Source organism: Medicago truncatula, chromosome 3 (genome assembly GCF_003473485.1).
Source record: "Medicago truncatula cultivar Jemalong A17 chromosome 3, MtrunA17r5.0-ANR, whole genome shotgun sequence".
NCBI lineage: Eukaryota > Viridiplantae > Streptophyta > Magnoliopsida > Fabales > Fabaceae > Medicago > Medicago truncatula.
In genome coordinates this window covers 55,414,201-55,434,258 of record NC_053044.1, presented here as the reverse complement: position 1 = coordinate 55,434,258, position 20,058 = coordinate 55,414,201, and the positions used below count along the sequence as shown (strand labels likewise).

Below are 20,058 nucleotides of genomic sequence, written 5' to 3'. Positions count from 1 at the left end.
AAAAGCAAGCATATTTGTAATGAATTGATCGAAACAGGTGAGGAGTGTGTGTGTGTTTGCGAGGGTTTTACCCCACATAAATAACATTTTACAAACGGTCATTTCGATGTAATAGTTGTAGACATTCTTTATCATTTGTGAGGGGTAGGCACTCGGTTAACCTCTAGCAAATATCAGACAACCCCAAATACTTTGTCAGCTTGGTCAATTGGATATGAAATTGAACGGGAGGAAGTTTTCTCGCCAAAAAAAAAGAGCGATTTGTGCAAATATGAGAGGTATCCATGACTTTGACCCTCGCAAATTTCCCAAGGGTCCATGCTCTTGACAAATGACATATTTTTTTCTTGTTGTGAAATAGAGACTAGTCTGTTTGAATTGAGAATAACAAAAAATAGAATCTCGTCTTGAATAGTATAGTATACTAGTATGCATGAAGTAAAAAACACACTAGTGTCTCGCATGGTTAGTTTACACGAATTAGATAGATTTCAACTTTATATAAAAATTGCTACGCCTTTTGTCAAAAATAAATCAAAGATTGACCTTCCAAGTTTTCTATTTTATCTCTAATGCTCAACATACTTTTGAGCCACTAGTTTGTTATATAAAAAGTGTGAAAGATATGTATTTAAATGAGCTCCTCGAACCCAAAGTAATGACATCTTCTCAACACGGCCTTGTATCTCTCTCATGCTTCACAAAATGGTCTAGTTGAACCATAATAGAACACAACAACAATTCTCTTAGCCTCCATGAACTTGTTACATGGAAAGAACTTGCTGAAAAATTTCTCCTAAAGTGCATTCCAATCTTTCATTATCTTAAAATTTTGGTTCACATACATGTATTTAGATTTACTTATAAGTGAATGAGGGAACATCCGCAAAAATACAACTTCCTCGTCATATTCTGAGACTTCCACTGAACCGCATATTTTATCGAAATTGACCAAGTGAGTAAATGGATCATCGTGGTTTACCCATGTGAAATGATTAACATAAGGGGTTTAAATAAGACTAGTCTTAATTTGATTCCTTTGAGGTCTAAATGTTTTTGTAAGACATTTTGGATTGTTGTATCCAAAAGTACTTGGAATTCTGCCATCATTTTGGGTTGTCTGAAGAAGCTAAACAAGTTAAATTAAAAAATCAACACAAGCTCCTCTAATACAAGATTTGCCAAAGAAAGTTAAAGTATCCAAAAATCATGATAAGACAATCCACAAACTATCACATAGTGGCCAATACAAATAAAATAAAGTCTAAATGACAAACTACGAATTTGACTAGAATAGTGTGTTACAGAACTGTCTACAATAACAAAAGTCTTTTGATTAAACTTTAATTACCTTTTTTCAACTTATGAGATATCTTTTTAAGAACCAAAAGAACAACCATAACGTTACAAATATTAAACTCTAATTTTGATTTATTAGTGTAAATAGTAAAAGATCCGTGTATTGTACGGATGAACATTGCGATAATTATATAAAATCAATAACATTGATAATATCATAATGTTTAAAGATATTAAATTAAAATTATCAATGCTTTTACTAAAAAAAAAATCTTTTACATACAAAAAACCTGTTAAATATTTGCACAATTTCGTTGCAAATTTTATGCAAAAACTATCAAGTCGTGCTAATCGGTGCCTTTGAGGCACGGGTAAAGAATCAAAAAGTAAAATTTATGTCTTATAAATATAAATCGTTACCTCTAATTAAGGGCAAATTCTACGGTACATTCAACATATTTGAGTGTACCGGTACACCAACCCTTTAATTTTATAGGTAAAATGAGTTTTTTTTTTGAAGAAAAATATTATTTTTTATCATTTAAAATTATAATGATTAAATCTTATTCATCAAAAGTGTAAACAAAATATTTTTATTTTATTTTTAGCGCTCATAATAGAGAACTTTGATTATTTTATACGATAATATGTTAAAAAATTACTATGATTCTTATAAACAATGAATGATGTATTTTTCTTCTGAAATCATATTTTCTAAAATATAAATGCCGACAAATAACTATTTATTTCATAAAATTGATCGTTAGTTTATAGATTTATGAAACAAGAGTACCTGTACACCTCAATTTACGAGTGTACAGTAGAAGTTCCCCTAATTAAGTAGTAACAATACAACTTATAGATAAAAACTTACCTTTTTTTTTTTGAAAGAAGATAAAAACTTATCTTTTAGTTGCTTAACCAATGCTCTACCAAAAATGTACGTATAAGAAATTAAAAAAATCTTCGTGAGCTTAATTTAGGGGGGTGCATTGGATTGAGATTTCAAAGGATTTTAAAAGACTTTTTTGTTTTAAAAAAAGTCTTGTGGTATTCAATCAAGATTTTTAAGGAATGTAAAACATTCTTGTGGTATTCAATTATGATTTTCAAGATTTTTTAATGAGTCCAATAAAATCCAGTGGTATTCAATTGAGATTTTGCACAATTTAAAAATTGTCTATTAGTAATCAAAATTCTACGGATTTTAATGGATTGTTGTGAGTAATGGATTTTAAGAGACTTTTTAGTATAAAATGTACCTAGTAACAATCTCACACCTAACAGACTTTTTTGTCTCCCACACATAGACTTGGAGATTTTTTTTTTAAGATACATGTATACTTTTGAAAAGACATTTCCTTCATTGGCATGCTAGATACAAAATATTGTGGTGATTCGTGACGTCGAACCTCTGTCGTGATAGATTCTTTGCAGAAATGCAATATCTGATATTTTTTTTTAAGAGAACTCAAACATTCCATCAATCTTTGCACTTCACCTTCCCAAATATTGGTTGATCACAATTCACATTACGTTGTTAACTCTTTGCATCCATCTAACAATAAAACACAAACAACATATAACTAGCCATTGGTGTGTGGTATTGATAATGGTGGCTCGAGATAAATTGCTGCAATTATGGCCACTGCAAGATTATTTCCTATAAAAGACCTTAGATTCAAAGCAACAAAGCCAGCTGAGGCAACAACAACAAGGATTATTGTAATCCATTGAAGAATGCCAACTGGAATAAGAAATAGAAACTGAAAATTGTATGAACAGTAGTTTGAAAATTTGTTTAATGGATTAGATAAAAATACATGTTTTATAAATCATTAAAGTCCTTTAAAATCTTAAAAGTCTTTGAATTAAAATCCAAATTATAGAATCTTGATTTTAAAAAGTCTTTTAAAAATTCTTAAAATCCTATAAAATCCTTAAAATTTTAAAATCAATAGTAAAAATTTTCTATTGGTTTTCTTTTTCTTTATTCAAACGCTAAAATTTATTGTTTACTAATTTTATCATTAACGGTTGTAAGTTTGTTCTTTATCTCCTAAAATTTATTGAATACTTTGAAATTTTAAAATCCTTTCAAATCTTTAAAAGTTAGTGTGATAATCTATTAAAATCTTAAATGTATAAAATCTTTTACATAAAAATTCTTATAAAATCTATCAATACAGTCTCACAAAATTTTTTAAAATCTTAAAAGATTTATTCTATTAAAATAGTCTTTTACATCGTTGAACTCAACAACAGCAGAAGAAACGCACCATGGTGAAAGGCGTTGTCGGAGAAGAAACCCGATTCCAATCGGTTGAAGATCGTCTCACCAAATCTTCCTCTCCAGCTGAGGTGGGTCTACTGATAGGAAAATTCAGCTCCGCATTGGATCGCGTCTTTCTCTTCGATTTGATTCCAACTCCTCCCAATGATTCCGCTGAACCCGCTTCTTCCATCATCCAACCCGATAAGAAACTCGCTTCCAAATCCAAATCTCAAACCCAACCCGATTCTTCTTCTTTGTTCATCGACAAGGATTGGGTTTCCGAACACGCTCGTCAGGTTTCTAGAATGTTAGTCGGTGGCATTAAGGTTGTTGGTGTCTATGTTTGGGTCAATGATAATGCCTTCAAGAATTCAACCTTAATGCTTTGCCAGGTAGTATATATAAATGTTACCAATTTTCAGTTAACTTTGTTCATTTTCTAGCATAGACATGATTAATGATTTTCGTGTTGGATATGGAATATCACACTGGCATTGACACAGACACCGATACTAATATATAATTTAAGAAAATGAAAGTAATTGAACATAACTCCATGTGTGAGTGTCAGTGTCAGTGTCGGACACTAGACACACCTTTGATCCGAAGTGTTGTTTGTTCTACGTAGCTCTCTTGGCTAGGCTTTCAGCAATTTTTTCCCCTTTTGCTCCCTTGCAGACTGTGAAGGGAGTTGCTGAAGCAGCGCCAGTTTCAGATGTTAACTGGGATGAAAGACTGCTTCTTCAAATTTGTTATGGCCCGAGAAGGTAACTCAAATCCTTCTATTTTGTTACACTCCCAAAGGTGGTCATTTTGCCGATGAGTCTTTGTTTCTGGTATGATATGGTGTTTGTTCTATTTCGATTTCGTGCAGGTGGAATTGTAGAAACTGTTCGCTATCTTCAAATATTACATCTAGTAGTCTACGCCCTTGTGATTTTAAAATGGGGAAGGTCTTAAGTTCTTTTCAAACTTTTAGGTGTATGCACAACTTTAATCTTAGGTAACAACCTCACAAATTTACGATATTCTTCTATTTATTGATTAGACTTGGTTGTCAGTTGATTTTTGTATACGGTATCATATCTTACAAGGTTACCCATATTGCGTGATGGTTCATCCAAGTTTCAGACATTGAGTGACGTTCTTCATCATGCAATATCTCTTCATGCCAAAGAGCTGGCTGATGCAAAAGCCCTGATCGACGGTAAATTGGTAAACTATTCCACTCTATCCTTTCACTTCTAATTTATGGATATTGTTTTGTCATTAGTCAGAAGTAAAAAGTAATTACGTCTTTTCAATTATTATAAGTAGCAAAGTTGTTAATTCTCTGGTTGTAATGTATTTATTTACCTCTTGTATTTATTTACCTCTTCTTTGTTCCTTGGTGCAAGAGAAAATTGTATCATATTATATCTTTATCTGGTATTAACTCGAAATATCTGATAGGATTAGCTTCTTCTCATGTATTAGTTATTATCGCAATCTGTTTCCCTGTTCTATTAGGATTAGTAGTCTTGTACCGTGTTCCTGTGAGAATGGGCTAGAGATAAATCTTTCTGTATCATCTGATCATCAATCACAATCATATTTTAGTTTTTTAAGACTCGGTTGCATATATGCTTTGACAATGTTGCAAATAAGTTCTCACTAACGAAAATTATATCTTCATAAGCTGTTTTTTTCATAAACTACCTTGACAATCTTATGAATAATACATAAAAGCATATTTATTTGCATAAGCTAAAAAATGAGCCAATCCAAACAGGCTCATAATGATGCTGATAATTCATATCCCACATGATATTATTTGTGGGTTTGGCTGGAATCATTTCTTTAAGTATAATGCTCTTTTGTATAAAAAGAAATTTAACATGCATAGTTTGTTACAAATGAATTTTTCTTCCACATGTTAATCTTCCCAGGATATTTGTTTTTCTCACACATCTGTGCACTTGTATTGTTTTAAACAGCACAAGACATTTATTTGTTAGCATTATTTTATTAAAAATGATTTATTTTGTACAATTTTAGGTTCTTGATAACGAGCCATGCTCATTAGATGGTGTGCATGAAGTTGAATTGCTTATACCATTCTTGAATAATGGTTCTATTGAAGGTATATTGTTCTCTACTTGGTTTAAAACTTCATTTTCTGACATTAATTTTTTTTTTTGAACAAATTTTCTAACATTAACTGTTAATATTTTATAAAGCATACAGCCAAAGAGATGTTTCTGGTATTCTTTCCTTTGGTGGCGCGATATGTTCTTTTGCATATCTGAATTCAAAAGAGCCAATTTCACAAGCTGTCACTGATATAAAGGTGAGTAAGTGTTTATTTATGATGAAACTTCTGTTCGTTTATTCAAGGGCTGTCTTAAGTTTGAAATTTGTTTGGAAATATCTTCCCTGAAATATGGCTATTTGATGGTACACCCTCTCATGTGTTTATAGAGTGAAGTGATAACTTCACTGACATCCCTCACTCACTTCCTGATCTTCTCCAATATTGGCTGGGATTACAATTATGTGCACAGGGAGATATCATTACAAGCCTGCAAAGTAGACTGGATATAATCTGTGATGAGACAGATGTTGATTCAGGTAACCATCATGATGTTGGAAAGCAAGTAAACGAGGACGATGTATCAGTTGAAAAGCCTGTTTCCCAACTTGTGCTGCATTTATTGAGGTAAGTAGTTTGTAGTAATATCTACATTACCACTCAATGATATACTCCAATTTTCTGTTCTGAGAAAACAGTACCCGGTGTATATGCTTGTTCCTGAGTCCTGATGTAATGCAATTACATGTTTCCTCACCTTCTAAGATTTTATCATCAACTACTAGATGGTGCAGCTATATGTTTCCTTGCCTTCTATGGCTATTGCGTTTAGTGACTTGAATTATTGTTCACTTGAATTATCTGTTTAAGCTAGTGCAATATGGCAGTGGGATCTATGCAGCAATCACTTGAATTATTGATGTACCTGCTTAAACTTAACATGATCCCTTGTCACATTTTATTTTTGCCACCTTGTTACAATGCTGATGCCCTGGTGTAAAATAGAATCTGGGTGATTTCATCATTTATTTTGCTATGACTATTCTTCAACGAATGAACCCTAGTAACACATTTTTGTATGCCAAATAATTAGATCCAATCAGCTTCATAGCATCTTCCTAGATTTCCACTCGTTTTGTTAGCATGGTGACAAAGTTCGGTTGATTTGATTGCTATAATGTTTACAACAAATGGCCTACTCTCTCTCTTTTATGGTTAGAAAGTAGTTCCACTTACTAATATGGAGAGAGGAAGGATAGTCTACAGAGGAGACAATGTTTTTTTGACGTGCTTAAACTTAATAGGGTGCAATGGTTTCTCCTTTCTCAGTGGGATCATCAACTAGCATCTCCCGTGAAGTGTTTTTTAAGAGTAAATCTGTGTGTGCAACATCTAGAAGTGATAATTCAATCCATAAATGATAATGGATACATTTTGTTATACATTTGATTAAATAATAAATCCATGGTTATTTTTTGACAGAAAAGAATGCAGCCTTCCTTTTCCTAGAAGAGTTTTCGCACCGTGGTTAGCAGGGACGTATGCGTGTGATTACTTGCAGCCTTCTGAGACTGTTGAGGTTTGGTTTCTATTTGTGTGTGAATTTTGTTTGCATATCTGATCTGGTTTTAAGGTCAATTACTTGTGATTTGTTCTTAGGTTTTAAAAGATCACTGTATGGAGTTGTTATCCATGAAAGCTCCAACTGATATCTCTACAATTTTGGAGCCAGAAAAAGAAGTCATATCTTTCAGAACTAAATCTTTTTGGGATGTAGCAGTGCCCTCCTATTCAGAAATTCACCTCAGAGAAGACAAGATGAAACTTGATGGCAGAGGAGAGAGTTCTAGTGATAAACTCATGAAGCCAGGTTACATTAGTGTTGTAGCTGCTGGTCTCATCCTTCTACTATCCGTCTTAGTTGGTTTTGTGTTATTTGCCCGTAAGGGTTGAGGGGTTTATCTCTCCTCCGTACATTCTCTCATTTCTCAAACATGAATACACGTTTTCATAGTTTCCAAAATGGCAGGCTTTGACAACTATCGCACTTCGAAACTTTAGAGCGGCAGGTATGGAAAATAATATATGAAGGAATGAGGAAGACTAGACCCAATCGATTTTCGATGTTATTCGTATGCAGTAACAAATCAACATACTTGTGAATTTTGCGCAATTTTATTTCAATTACTTTTATAGTAATCTCTTTTACATTTAAGAAAAGTCTGGAATCTTGGATTACTAATTGGTGGAATACGAAACAATCCGAAATTTTCTTGAATATTATTCAAGAAAAAACGATTTTAAAGAAATTGATAGAGTTCGAGGAACTGTTCCTCTTGGATGAAATGCTAAAGGAATATCCAGAAACACATTTTCAAAATCTTCGTATGGAAATCTACAAAGAAACCATCCAATTGATCGAGACGAACAACCAAGACCGTATCCATACGATTTTGCATTTCTGTACAAATATAATATGTTTCCTTATTCTAAGTGGTTATTCTATTAGGGGTAATCAAGAACTCATTATTCTTGACTCTTGGGTTAAAGAATTTCTATAAGTTATACAATAAAAGCTTTTTCAATCCTTTTATTAACTGATTTATGTATAGGATTCCATTCAACTCATGGTTGGGAACTAATGATTGGGTTTGTCTATAAAATCAGGATTTACTCAGAATGATCAAATTATATCTGATCTTGTTTCCACTTTTCCAGTCATTTTAGATACAATTTTAAAATACTGAATTTTCCGTTATTTAAATCGTGTATCTCCGTCACTTGTAGTGATTTATCATTCAATGAATGACTGAAAAAACGATCCACTGATTCAATTAGAAAATTTATTTTTTTGTATCTAAACATTAAAAAATTGACTTATTCTTTTTCAGTATTAACAGTATAAATATCAGACATTAAAAAACAGAACGATATAAATCTCAAGTGATAATGTCACTGAATTTTCTTGAGAAGCTCTGGATCTACACTTTGTATCTCTTTCAGTTAGCTGGTATTGGCTCTACGTTGACACATTTCTTTGTTTGCGGAGAGCTCCGGCACTTCAATCCTCCATTAAAAGATCAATTCAATTAAATAATATATAAACTATCATTTTATTTTTCATTTGGTCTCGAAACTATTCAATTCAATTAAAAGATCCTTAAACTATACTCTTATCCATTAATTTGGTCCCAACTGAGGGACTAAATTGATGGGTGGAAGTATAGTTGATTTTAATAGTTTAGGGACTAATTTGTTGAGAGAATGATAGTTTAGGGACTAAATTGAATGATTACTTAATTCTCTGCAATCATCAAGCCAAACAAAACTTTAAAATAAAGATAAATATTTTGGGAAATAATAAAGATAAACATAAAAGCTTTAAACCTGCAATGCTAAATTTAAAGAGAAAAAACCCTCAAAAAAAAAAAAAAAAAAAAGAGAAAAAAATAAATTGACTGACATTTTTTTATTTTTTTTTAATTTGAAAAAATACATAACTTTTTCGCAAATTGAGCATCCTATATTTACTGGTCACTAAAATTTCAAATGGTGATTCGCACTCAAATAAGATTCGGATTATTAATAATAATTAACAATTTTAAAACTACTTATACCATGGCTCCGACTTTGATTGCCTTTTTGGCTACCACCAATACTTTCACAGATATTTACTTCCCTTCTTTTTAGGGTGAAAGAAGGTGCCAGAGGTTAAAATGTATCATGAGAAAGTAAATAAATGTGTTTAATGTTTACATGTAAAAATCAATGGCCATTGATGAATGTTAAATTGGAGCAATCGTTGTCATCATCATCTTGAAATGTTGACAGGAGAAAAGCTCATCATCATGTTACTTTGATGGCCCACTCCCAGAAAGTTTCTCGTCAGCAACATCACTGGGAAGGTCAAGGCCCTGTGGAATTTTGCCAGGAAAGTTGGTAGAGGACTCATCTGATCCAATCGTCCTGTAAAAATGAATACACAACTGAATTTTGTGCAGAAGTTTGAGTACTGAGTATAAGTTATTCTGTAAATAGGATGGATGCTCACCCCCTATCAATGATGACCACGGAACGCAGCTCACAATTAGCAAAGCTGTGAAAATAGAAGGGCAAAATTTAACTCTTCAAAAGTCCAATACAAGAAAGGCTTGACAATGTAAAACTTGCTGACAAGAAGAATGACAATGTAAAAACTCATTGACAAAAAGAATGACAATGTAAAACTCATTGACAAAAAGAATGACAATGTAATACCAACAACAAATTAAAATCAAACTCTTATTTTTCCAGTTTTTTACTCAAAGGATTTCAATCGGTCCTTTAGTGTTCATTAGCAAATTTACCTTTCCAAAACAAAAAACCGCCTTATTATTAATTATGTGTCATTTACTCCGAAATTTGAATGTGATAATTCATAAAAAAGACGAGACATTAATTTAGATGAATACTTACTGTGTGCAGATTTCACTCTTCACATTTGCATGACAATCATTTCCGAAAGCACTTAGAGTATGGAATAGAAAACCACTGTGGCTAACAACAGCAATCTCCTTTTCTTTGCGTGTCCATAACCTGGACCAATACAGAGATATGAATAGAACACATGACCATTATGGCCTAATACAACTATTTGATTCAATTGTTGTACAACCATATGCGCATAATCTGAATGTCTTGACAATATTAGTATAATATAAGACCAACAATAACGACCAAACCTTATCCCATTAAGCAGGGTTAGCAACATGGGTCAAACGAAGTCATGACGCTTTATCATATACCATATTCCTATCCAAAATACTCCGTATAAGAGCAACATAGTAAAAAATAAACCTTTCCGACCAATAAAAAAAGGACAATGTTAATAAGTGCCCTAGGGCATTGTTTAAGGAAACATGAGGTAAATTTTTATGGAAAATGTGCTATCATTAAATTTTCAATTGTTTAAGTTGCAAAAAAAAATTATATTTTCAAAACAAAGTTTCCTTTTATTACCTCTTAACTAATGTCCTTAGGGCACTTATTGCCCTAAATTACCCTAAGAAAAAGGCCATCCTAAACCTCAACCATAATAATGTGAATTTTTTTCTGTATGCTTAAACATTTTGCTCTCCCTACTTTTTCAATAAGACTCTTGTTAAATATGCATGCATAGTCACTAATATGAAAGTTGAGTTATTTAATCACTCACCATTCCAAAAATTTCAGTCCCCTGGCAGCAACTTCTTCATTCTTCTCTCTAATATCGGGTTTCCACAAAATGTCCTCATCGCGCTCTATCTAAACATAATTCATAAGAAGCATGAATCAAATCTAACCAAATACCATTCATACCTTACCAACAAATGCATCAGAACAAAATTATAGTATATATCTACTTTTTTAGCAAATCAAAATATCCACTTTTTTCACTTACTAGTGAAAAATCAATTGCCGGAAACATATTTTGGTACTCACTGATGCCTCTTCTCTTATCACAAGGATGCACCCCCTGAAATATGCAACACCATAAAAATACTCAAACTAACTTAAATTAATACAATACCAATTACTTTTTATAAAATAAGCAAGAAAGGAGGTAAAAGATAATATACGTTAATTTTGAAACTTCTCTCTGCTAATCATAACCTAATCTAATACTCTAGTCACTAGCTACATGATATCAACCGATTGAGAATATCTGGAAAATCCTTGGATTAAAGTAGAATTCCCAAACTCAAATCCAAAATCTAACTCAAGTGGTGAGAATTGCCTGAGTTTTATAAGGACTACTTTTACCATATTTCTAGTTAATGTGGGATCTCAACACAGCCCAACACACACTTCATGTCCTCATCCCACAATGAATCAACAGCCTTCAAACTATTGTACATGAATTTGGATACTCAGTTAAAGATAAAATAAAGCAAAGTGAATTGGATTAAGGAGTAAAATTAAGGGACTAGGAAGTATAATCTTACAGCAGCTCCCAGGAAACAAACACAGTAAGTGATCAACATGATATGAAATAAGTTTCCTAATTAATTAACAAAGAAGGCTTAAAGATGGTAAGGTAGACGGCCTACATGTAATTTAAGCATTTCATCTAGCACATTTTGCAAGTACTGATGTTGTGCCCTCTTTAAAGCATTTATAAAGGGAGGAAGAAAGCAAATAGATGATTGAAGTAATCACTAGATTCAGCAGCCCAGATTCCAAACTGCAAAGCAATAAAATTTTCATCACCACATACCAAATGCTCGCGGCAAAGCTCTACTGCTACAAATGGTGGCGAATTCAGACTAGAAATTGCATGACGACTGCTATTAACCACATTCTCATTCATCAGAGGAGGGGCATCAACTCCATCAGTGTGTGCCTCACCACCAAAGACTCCAACTGCTGTTTGCATGGTCCTGCAATGAAATATTTAGCAATTTGAATAGACCCCACCACCGGAAAAAAATAATCTAGAGGAACACTTGTTTATTCGCTGATTTGCAAAAAAAATAAAAAAAAATTGTGAAAATATGAGTGTAATCCTACAAGACTACATTTATAAATAACCACATATTAAACATAAAACTGTATTGGCCCAACCACTCTTTATAAGCTCAATCATATTTGAGGGACATTATAATAGTGTATGTTAGACATATATTATAGCAACAGTATACATGTATATAATAAACTTGCAAACACAATATATAATCCGAAGAGTAACGTGAGACATAAAACTGTATGGGCCCAACCACTCTGAATATTTGTGCTGTTAGATTTTAGTTATGAAGAGTCATAAACTAGATATTGGTAGAAGCTTTAGAGTTTCATTCATCCTAGGACAATTGGTAAAACGTTATACATTTTAAAAGCATCTAATATTTGTTGTTTCATTTCATATATGGCCATTTAAGTTCGATTCTGCAATCTTATCTCACGATTATTCCTGATTTGTAAAGGACTTTGACAGGACACCAAGACCCAAGTCATGCAAGCACGACTTCTAGAAGATACTGATAAAACCCGTAAAGTCAAGAAACAACTATATATTATTGAATGGTAAAACGACGAGCTTAAGATCTCTACAATGGTGGCAAAACAGAAAAGGAAATGATGAACCAGAATCAAAGACTCCTATTCGAGAGCAAAGCTCCTAACTAGAGAGAAACTCTAACAATATTTCTCAATGTTTCCCTCACTCCCCTCTTTAAATTCACGATACCAATAAATAAGTAACAAATCTTTGACAAAATGAGACAGTAAATTAGTAACAAAATTAGGATGATTCCAAATAACAATAAAGTTATACCTCAACAAGGGGGAAACAATAACTAGTTCAATTCTTTTGGAAAGACCGCTTGCCTTAACATGCTGTCTCAGATTATCGACCTGTCATATAGAGCAACAAATATTCCACCATTAAAAATTAACCTGGAATATTGAGAGAATGAACCAGCTAGAGAAAGAGTTATACTAGAATAAGATGATCACTAAGACAAAATTTTCTTATGAGACACAAACTGCAGATATAGTGATATACTAAGGCATAACATTGATACCAATCTCTGGAGAATGTTTGAAGCATTTGTCTGGTTTACTGTGAGAGTGTACATAATATGGAAATTACCTGCTTCCAGCCGAGAGGGGTGAGACTTGCATCAAAAAGATCATAAGATAAGTACGCATCAGGGTTCTTGTCTCCTTCAACATTGTGAAACCCTTGGGCATGTCTAACCTGCATACAAGTTTGGATAAGTCCACAATAACTAAAACATAACATACTACAATGCACAAAGGTAAAGTTGGGCACAAACCAGGTGAAGAGTTTTACAACGATGCAATGGGTAAAGGATGCTTTGACCAGAGGAAGTATCCATATCTGCAATGACATAAAAAGTTCATCAAGGAACCAGTATGTATATATATAGTGTAGTAGACTGTGTAAAAGCAATGAGGGACACATTCTCCAATTTTCAATTTTTAATCAATTGCATCTTCTAATTAATACACTTGATAAAATTAATATTCCATAATACATGTAAAAATAAACAAACAAGCAATCGATTGTGACAACACACTTAAAAGCCTTGAAAGATAACCCCAATGATGAGTACATAATAGGATTAATTGAAGTTAATAAAAATAAAAGAAGACGCTGAAAATAACTAAGACTTGATCTAATTAAGAAAGGAAGGGAGAAAACGAAAGTATGAAAAGGTGAATGAATAGGAGAGAAAGAGGATCGTATTCGTACCTGAGAGAGAGAGAGAGAGAGAAGAGACGCGGAATGAATGTGGAGAACGTTGAGATACGCGGGCGGGGATAAAATTGGAATTCTTCTTTAATAAAATAGGGGAATGTGGTGGTGGTGGTTTTACACTTACAAGAGTAGTTGTTGGCATGGTCTGTCTGAGTGCGTCAGTTTAATAAATAATGCCAATAAGAATATAACAGAACCCCAGACGGACTGCGTCTCTCTCTTTGGATTGCTTATCCTACGATTCAAATATGCCACGTTATCATATGACTCGACTCACTCACCATAATTCAACGATTATTTCTGCTTTGTTCGTTCCTTTCATCTCATTTACATTTACATCGGATTCAATCTAAATCTGAGTAGTTATTAATTTTATATTTTAAACCATTTTCAATTGCTCAGGTATGGTATGTGGTCCTAACTAAAAAAAAGTAAACATCTTTGAATTATGTCCAAAACCGTTTGTTTCACTGTGAGATAAGCACCGATTATCAGTTAATTGTCTATTTCGATCCATTGCTGAAAACTCACCACTGTCATTATCGGCTTCTAGAAACATCTAGAGCATGTGGTCAATATATAAAACGTGACTTAGGGCCTAAGTCACATAATTATAAGCTCAAAATGGCTATAAATACTCACCTTGAGATCATTCTCAAGGCATGACCTAAACAAATATTAACCCTAGTTATCGATATTGTACTCACCGACCGCAAGTAAATAAAGATTCAATGAAAATGTTGCAATTGTCCGAGTTTGAATCCAATTATAGAAATGTAGCTCTGTTAAATCTCTCAAAAAAAAGTTTTGTTCTCATCTATTGTAGTTCTACACAGTTTGAATGATTGGTTTTTCCAATTACACGCAAAGAATATCCAATTCATAATAATAAAAAATAAAATTTTACACTTGTAAAAAAAAAAAAAGGCATGCATCACGTTTGAGTTTAGAATTATAACCTTTTAAAGAAGAGTTTTTCAACCATTTAATTTTTCTGTTTTGATGTAAATCAAATATTTTCTACACATAATTGTAGAGCTTATCCCTCTAGCCAAGTGATAGCACAATGGGATTTTAAAATCAACTCTCAAATTTTAACGTTGCTCCATTTTCATTTAGATTTGAACTCAATAACTCTAAAGTGGAAAGACAGCCGAACCATGTTATTTAGAGGCTCTTGGTTTTTTTTTTTTTCTTTCAAAGGAAGTCACTCTTGGGATTTATTTTTCTTTTATTCTTTATGTGACTATAAACTCCTGGAGCATAATTAACAAAGAAGGTCGATACTTACATTTTAATCTATTCTGTATTTTTCTTATTTGCAGACATTTCCAGAATCGCTCATGTGAAAACTCTAACTAACAGGTACAATATGTCGAACATAACTAATTGTCTTAACACATATGCAATCAGAAAATATTAATTGATTATTTAGAATGAATCACGAAAGAGAAAGTTCATTGGTCATTTTCCTTGATAATATATGGAATTTTTTTTTTCACAGTCACAAAATTAACCCATTTTATTCATCAAAGTAGTTATAATACAACCAAGTTGTTTGAACTTCAGTGGCAAGGAACTCCTTCCAAGGACGTACTCCAGGAATATCGGGTTCGATTCCCAGGGGGAACAACACTACAAAGTAGTTATAATACAGGATAAAATATAATCAAATACTTAACGACTAGGATATGATAATGCCGCTCGAGCTAGTAAGTGAGCTACGTTGTTGGCTTGTCTTCTGATGATGCCACTTATTTTTATATAATTATAAAGTTGCATAAATAAATAAATCGATGTAAAATAATTGTTTTTTTAAATGATAAATGTTAATAGTGTGTTATTAACTTCTTTTTTTACATACATCTCATTAATCATTTCGATTACTTTCTTTAATAAAGAAAATGCAAGTCATTCATTAACCGCTTATTTTTACATAGTTATAAAATTACATAAATACATAAATCAATATAAAATAATTGGTTTTTGTAATGATAAATATTAGTAGTTAGTTTGTTAAATTAATATTTTTTTCTTCGCATGAATTTGAATTCATGACCTCCAACTCCTATTCATCTAGCTCAAATCACTTGAATTACCCAATATTCTTATAAAAAAAATATGTGATTAATGTTTTTTATGTCAAAAGTTGTGTTGAAATGACATTTTTCTAATTTTATCAATTGAGTCCCTCAAAGGCTCTTAATTACTAGTGCCACCACTTGTATTCTTGTAACAAGAAGGCTAGAGAAGGACCGATCTTGTGGAGAAAAAGGTTGTTTACTTTACTGCACGGTATTTAATGTTAACTTTAGGTATATGGCTCGTGGCTTTTTGGACCCCAATCCACACTGTTTAAGAGCGCAAGAAGACAAGAGTTGGAGATGTAAATACATTATACATAGGTGGTTTTGGTGCAATGTCCAGAATCACAAATAAGATATTGTGGGCTGTCACATTAAGCTGAATCTAATAAAACTATGGAAAAAACTGGTAATCAAGAATACCACTTTGTGTCGGGGAGGTAGGAGGAAAACTGCCGCGGTTTTCTCCACCACCACCTACGTATTCATTATAAGTTTTGTCCTTTCTGCTCCTTGTACGTGGCTGCTTAAGTTTTGTCACTTTCTCTTCCAAGTTGGACATCTACTCTAATTCTATATATACGTACTGGAATCTGTATGTTCCACATGATCTTTTGATAGTTACGGATGAATAATAAATTACATTCTTTGTGCCAATACTTGAGAAAACTACGTATATATGATAGAAGTCGTAATAATGATAATAATGTCCTTTGGTTAAAGGACATTGTTACATTGGTCACAAGTGGATTTAAATTTACGTACATATTCTAAAAAGGTCAATGTAATTTAAGATTATATGGAGTAATTTAAGTTATACATGTACACGTAAACTCAGTTTACATTAACTAAGTAAATTCAATTTAAATTGAATTTACGTTAGTTTACTAAACTTATGTAAACTAAGTTTATATAGTGTATGTAAACTCAGTTTACATAAACTGCGTAAAATGAATTTTCGTTAGTTTACTTACCTTATGTAAATTGAGTTTACATAAACTTAGTAAACTCAGTTTACGATGTGGGTGAACACGTAAACTTAGTTTACTTAACTCATGTAAATTGAATTTACGTATACGTAGAATCAACACAGTCCAACTACAAACCCTAATGGAGAATTGAAAACTTACAAACCTTAATGAAGAAGACACACGAGCGATTGGTTGTTCTTGAAGATGATACCTGAGCGGAAGGAAGAAGATGAAGGCGTCCAGGCGTGTGCGTGCTTCTTTCTAGGTTTGAGAGAATAGGTGAATTGTGTTTTGTGGGTTTTGAATTAAATTGAAGTTTTTATTTTAATTAAAGGGTATATTAGTAATTTTGGTGTGTAACTTGGATTATTTGGGGAGTGAATAGTATATGTCGTTTTTCTATAATACACTTAACTATTTATTATTTTATTCTATTATTTATCTCTCTACAATAAATAGGTAATGTTATTATTGACAAGACAATAATTAATGTTGCATCGAAACTTGAAAGTGACAAGTAATATGATTATTAAACAAAATTATTTCCCAAAAGCGACAAGTATTGTGAAACGGATATAGACTTCCTCGGTCCCAAGACATGTGATATTGTTTGACTATGTACACTATATGTATAAAATACTTTAATCTATTTTTTTAATTATTATTATATAAAGATAAATGGTAGTAAATAAGATGTTGAATTATCTTAAAAAACAAAAGATGTTGGATTAATTTGTCTAATGAATATTTTCAAATTATCAAATTTTATAATTGTTTTCTTATACATAATTAAAGATATTAAACGTCTAAGACGTGCATTAATATGTGTGCAACAGTCAACAAAGTACCTTATTTTGTAAAAGAGAGAGTATACTCCAATACTTTTAATATTTTTAAGAAATTGCTAACGAGTGCTTCCGACACACTCTTTGAAGATTTTAAATAGTAAAGTGTTATATGAAAATTTGTTTATTTGGTGCGATGAAAAATGAAATATTTTATTTTTTAAAAAATATTTTTTTAATTTAAAATGTTTAAATAATACTTGACCCTAATTTTTTTTTGGCTTTATAGTAGTTTTCGCCTCCTAACTTCCACGAAGTTGCAATTTTGGTCCCTAAGAAAAAAACTACAAAACTGCCCTGTAAGTTTTGCAACTATAGCAGTTTTGACCTCAAAACCAATTTTTGGTAAAAAAAAAATAAATAACACGTGACACCTCACTTAGGGTGTCACGTCAGCGTAGACCGAGTCAAAATTAATTTTAGGGGCCAAAAAACTGCCACATATGCAAAAATTAGAGGGCAATTTTATAGTTTTTTTCTCAGGGGACAAAATCACAATTTTGAAAAAGTTAGTGGGCTAAACCTACTCTTAAGCTTTTTATTACACAAACTTTTCGTGAAGATAATGATTGGATTCCACCTTTATAATCATTTGGTGCAAAGCATGGCTGCCGAGAGATATTTGTAGAGACAGAGAAGTCATGGCCTCAGGGGACGTGTCTTCTAAATTTCAAACTTGATGATTGTGGAATTCTAGCTTGAAATTGTCGCTCATTGGTGAATTTACTAAGCAAAATCTTTTTTAATGTCATAAACTTATTATTCTAACCAATCATTTTCTATGATGAAACAAATGTTGTTCTACTATAACTCTTTTTTTGTTTTTTTTTGTTTTTTTGTACAATGTTTACTATAACTCTATTTCTATGTAGTATAAACTAACATTTTTCACATAAAAATTTATATTGTGTATAACTATTATTAAATAAATTTAACTGCTATGATATGTTAGAGTAATTATTTTACATCTGAATTTAATAATGTGTTGTCACATCAATTAATAAATTTATTAGTTGACTAACAACATATAATTAGATGTATGCGTAAATTAATTATACCCTAAAAGAGTATACAAATAAAATTCTTTTTATATTATCATTAGCATATAAATGTGTTTATCATTGTTTTTTTTATCGCAAGACAAGCTAATAGCTTAATGATAATATATTTAGAATAATAATAATAATAATAAATAATAATAAAATTATCTAATAACTTGTAAATAGGAACAATATTTTTAGAAGTGGTTTATAATTAAGGTTGGAACATGCCATTAAAATCACTCAAAAATTACACGATAAAAAGTGTGAATTACAAAGAAAAAACAAGTTGATTGGATTACTTACAAAAAATACAAGTTTATTGGATTAACTCTAGGGTTAATTTAGATTGGCGTGGGCCGAAGGATGGCGGTCATAGTGAGTGTAGGTTTTATGGGTGATATCGTTTAGGAAAATGTGGGTTGAACTACGGTGCGGCAACAACACATGATAACTAAGACTTCCAAGAGCTAGGTGAGGTGGCACAAGGGCTAAGTTGACCCGACCGTCAACAAAAACAACCATGATGTCAAAGTTTTAAGTGGTGCACCTTAATTCATGCCTATAATTTTAGTCATATACCACTCACGCTGTGTATAATTAAAAATCTAACCTCAATTAGTCTTTATTATTGAATTAGTTATTGCACAAAAAAAAGAGTATATATAATGCCTATTCTAAACTGATTGACAAAAATCTATCCTGATTCAAGAGAATTGCAAAGAGTAAATACAATTGGCCTAATAAATGACTGCCACACAATGTGAGCATTCATATCCATGAATTATTTTGGACTTGGCCACTTAGTTTTGTATGTGCAAATTTTGAAAAGAAAAACGTGTGGGGGTTTTCACGCAGTATTATTTTATATGAATATGGTTGACAAGCAATCGTCTACCACAAGGCTACCATTATCATAGTCATAGCTAAAATTAGTTGTTACTACATGTAGATTATAACTTAGCTTGTCCATGTGTCTTAAATTCTTCACATGATGATCATAATTAAAAAATAGGTAATGCTAAAGGAGCATTAAATTAACATATCCCATTTATTATTTTACCTCAATTAAAACGAAAAATAAATCAACTAATTAAATTAAAAAGAAAGTTGTATTCAATGCTCTTTAAAAAGGTACAGCCATTTAATCTTACTTCTCAATTTCATAAAGTAAAATTTCTCTACCACCAATTTTCTACAACTCCTTTTTTTTTTTGTACGGTCTTTCCTA

The 20,058-nt window shown here is 31.9% G+C and overlaps 2 protein-coding genes and 1 pseudogene across 2 annotated transcripts; 2 read left to right on the top strand and 1 right to left on the bottom strand.

The window, feature by feature from the left end:
• Nucleotides 1–3,516: 3,516 nt before the first annotated feature.
• Nucleotides 3,517–7,808, top strand: LOC11426824 (protein odr-4 homolog). The gene is made up of 9 exons (XM_039832149.1): nucleotides 3,517–3,966; nucleotides 4,253–4,341; nucleotides 4,449–4,577; nucleotides 4,669–4,789; nucleotides 5,612–5,696; nucleotides 5,794–5,903; nucleotides 6,118–6,272; nucleotides 7,128–7,224; nucleotides 7,305–7,808. Exons 1-9 carry the CDS (start codon nucleotides 3,580–3,582, stop codon nucleotides 7,596–7,598), a joined length of 1,467 nt encoding a protein of 488 aa, XP_039688083.1. The 5' UTR covers nucleotides 3,517–3,579; the 3' UTR covers nucleotides 7,599–7,808.
• A 2-nt stretch (nucleotides 7,809–7,810) lies between these two features.
• LOC120579627 (chloroplast envelope membrane protein-like) lies at nucleotides 7,811–8,491 on the top strand (annotated as a pseudogene).
• A 707-nt stretch (nucleotides 8,492–9,198) lies between these two features.
• Nucleotides 9,199–14,207, bottom strand: LOC11437375 (phosphoglycerate mutase-like protein 1). Its single transcript, XM_003603653.4, has 10 exons — nucleotides 13,882–14,207; nucleotides 13,442–13,506; nucleotides 13,255–13,362; nucleotides 12,937–13,016; nucleotides 11,881–12,043; nucleotides 11,065–11,139; nucleotides 10,840–10,928; nucleotides 10,101–10,220; nucleotides 9,697–9,741; nucleotides 9,199–9,611 (listed from the first exon to the last, which is right to left on the bottom strand). The coding sequence occupies exons 1-10, from the start codon at nucleotides 14,027–14,029 to the stop codon at nucleotides 9,497–9,499; spliced, it is 1,008 nt and encodes a 335-aa protein (XP_003603701.1). The 5' UTR covers nucleotides 14,030–14,207; the 3' UTR covers nucleotides 9,199–9,496.
• Between the last annotated feature and the right edge of the window lie 5,851 nt (nucleotides 14,208–20,058).

Excerpts from the sequence above, each read along its gene's own strand:
- LOC11426824 (XM_039832149.1), top strand. The coding sequence starts at position 3,580 with ATGGTGAAAGGCGTTGTCGGAGAAGAAACCCGATTCCAATCGGTTGAA. Across the intron at positions 4,790-5,611 it reads CCCTGATCGACGGTAAATTG|GTTCTTGATAACGAGCCATG; the intron begins GTAAACTATTCC and ends GTACAATTTTAG. Across the intron at positions 7,225-7,304 it reads AGCCTTCTGAGACTGTTGAG|GTTTTAAAAGATCACTGTAT; the intron begins GTTTGGTTTCTA and ends ATTTGTTCTTAG.
- LOC11437375 (XM_003603653.4), bottom strand. The coding sequence starts at position 14,029 with ATGCCAACAACTACTCTTGTAAGTGTAAAACCACCACCACCACATTCC. Across the intron at positions 10,929-11,064 it reads CGGCAATTGATTTTTCACTA|ATAGAGCGCGATGAGGACAT; the intron begins GTAAGTGAAAAA and ends AATTATGTTTAG. Across the intron at positions 9,742-10,100 it reads AAGAGTGAAATCTGCACACA|CTTTGCTAATTGTGAGCTGC; the intron begins GTAAGTATTCAT and ends CTATTTTCACAG.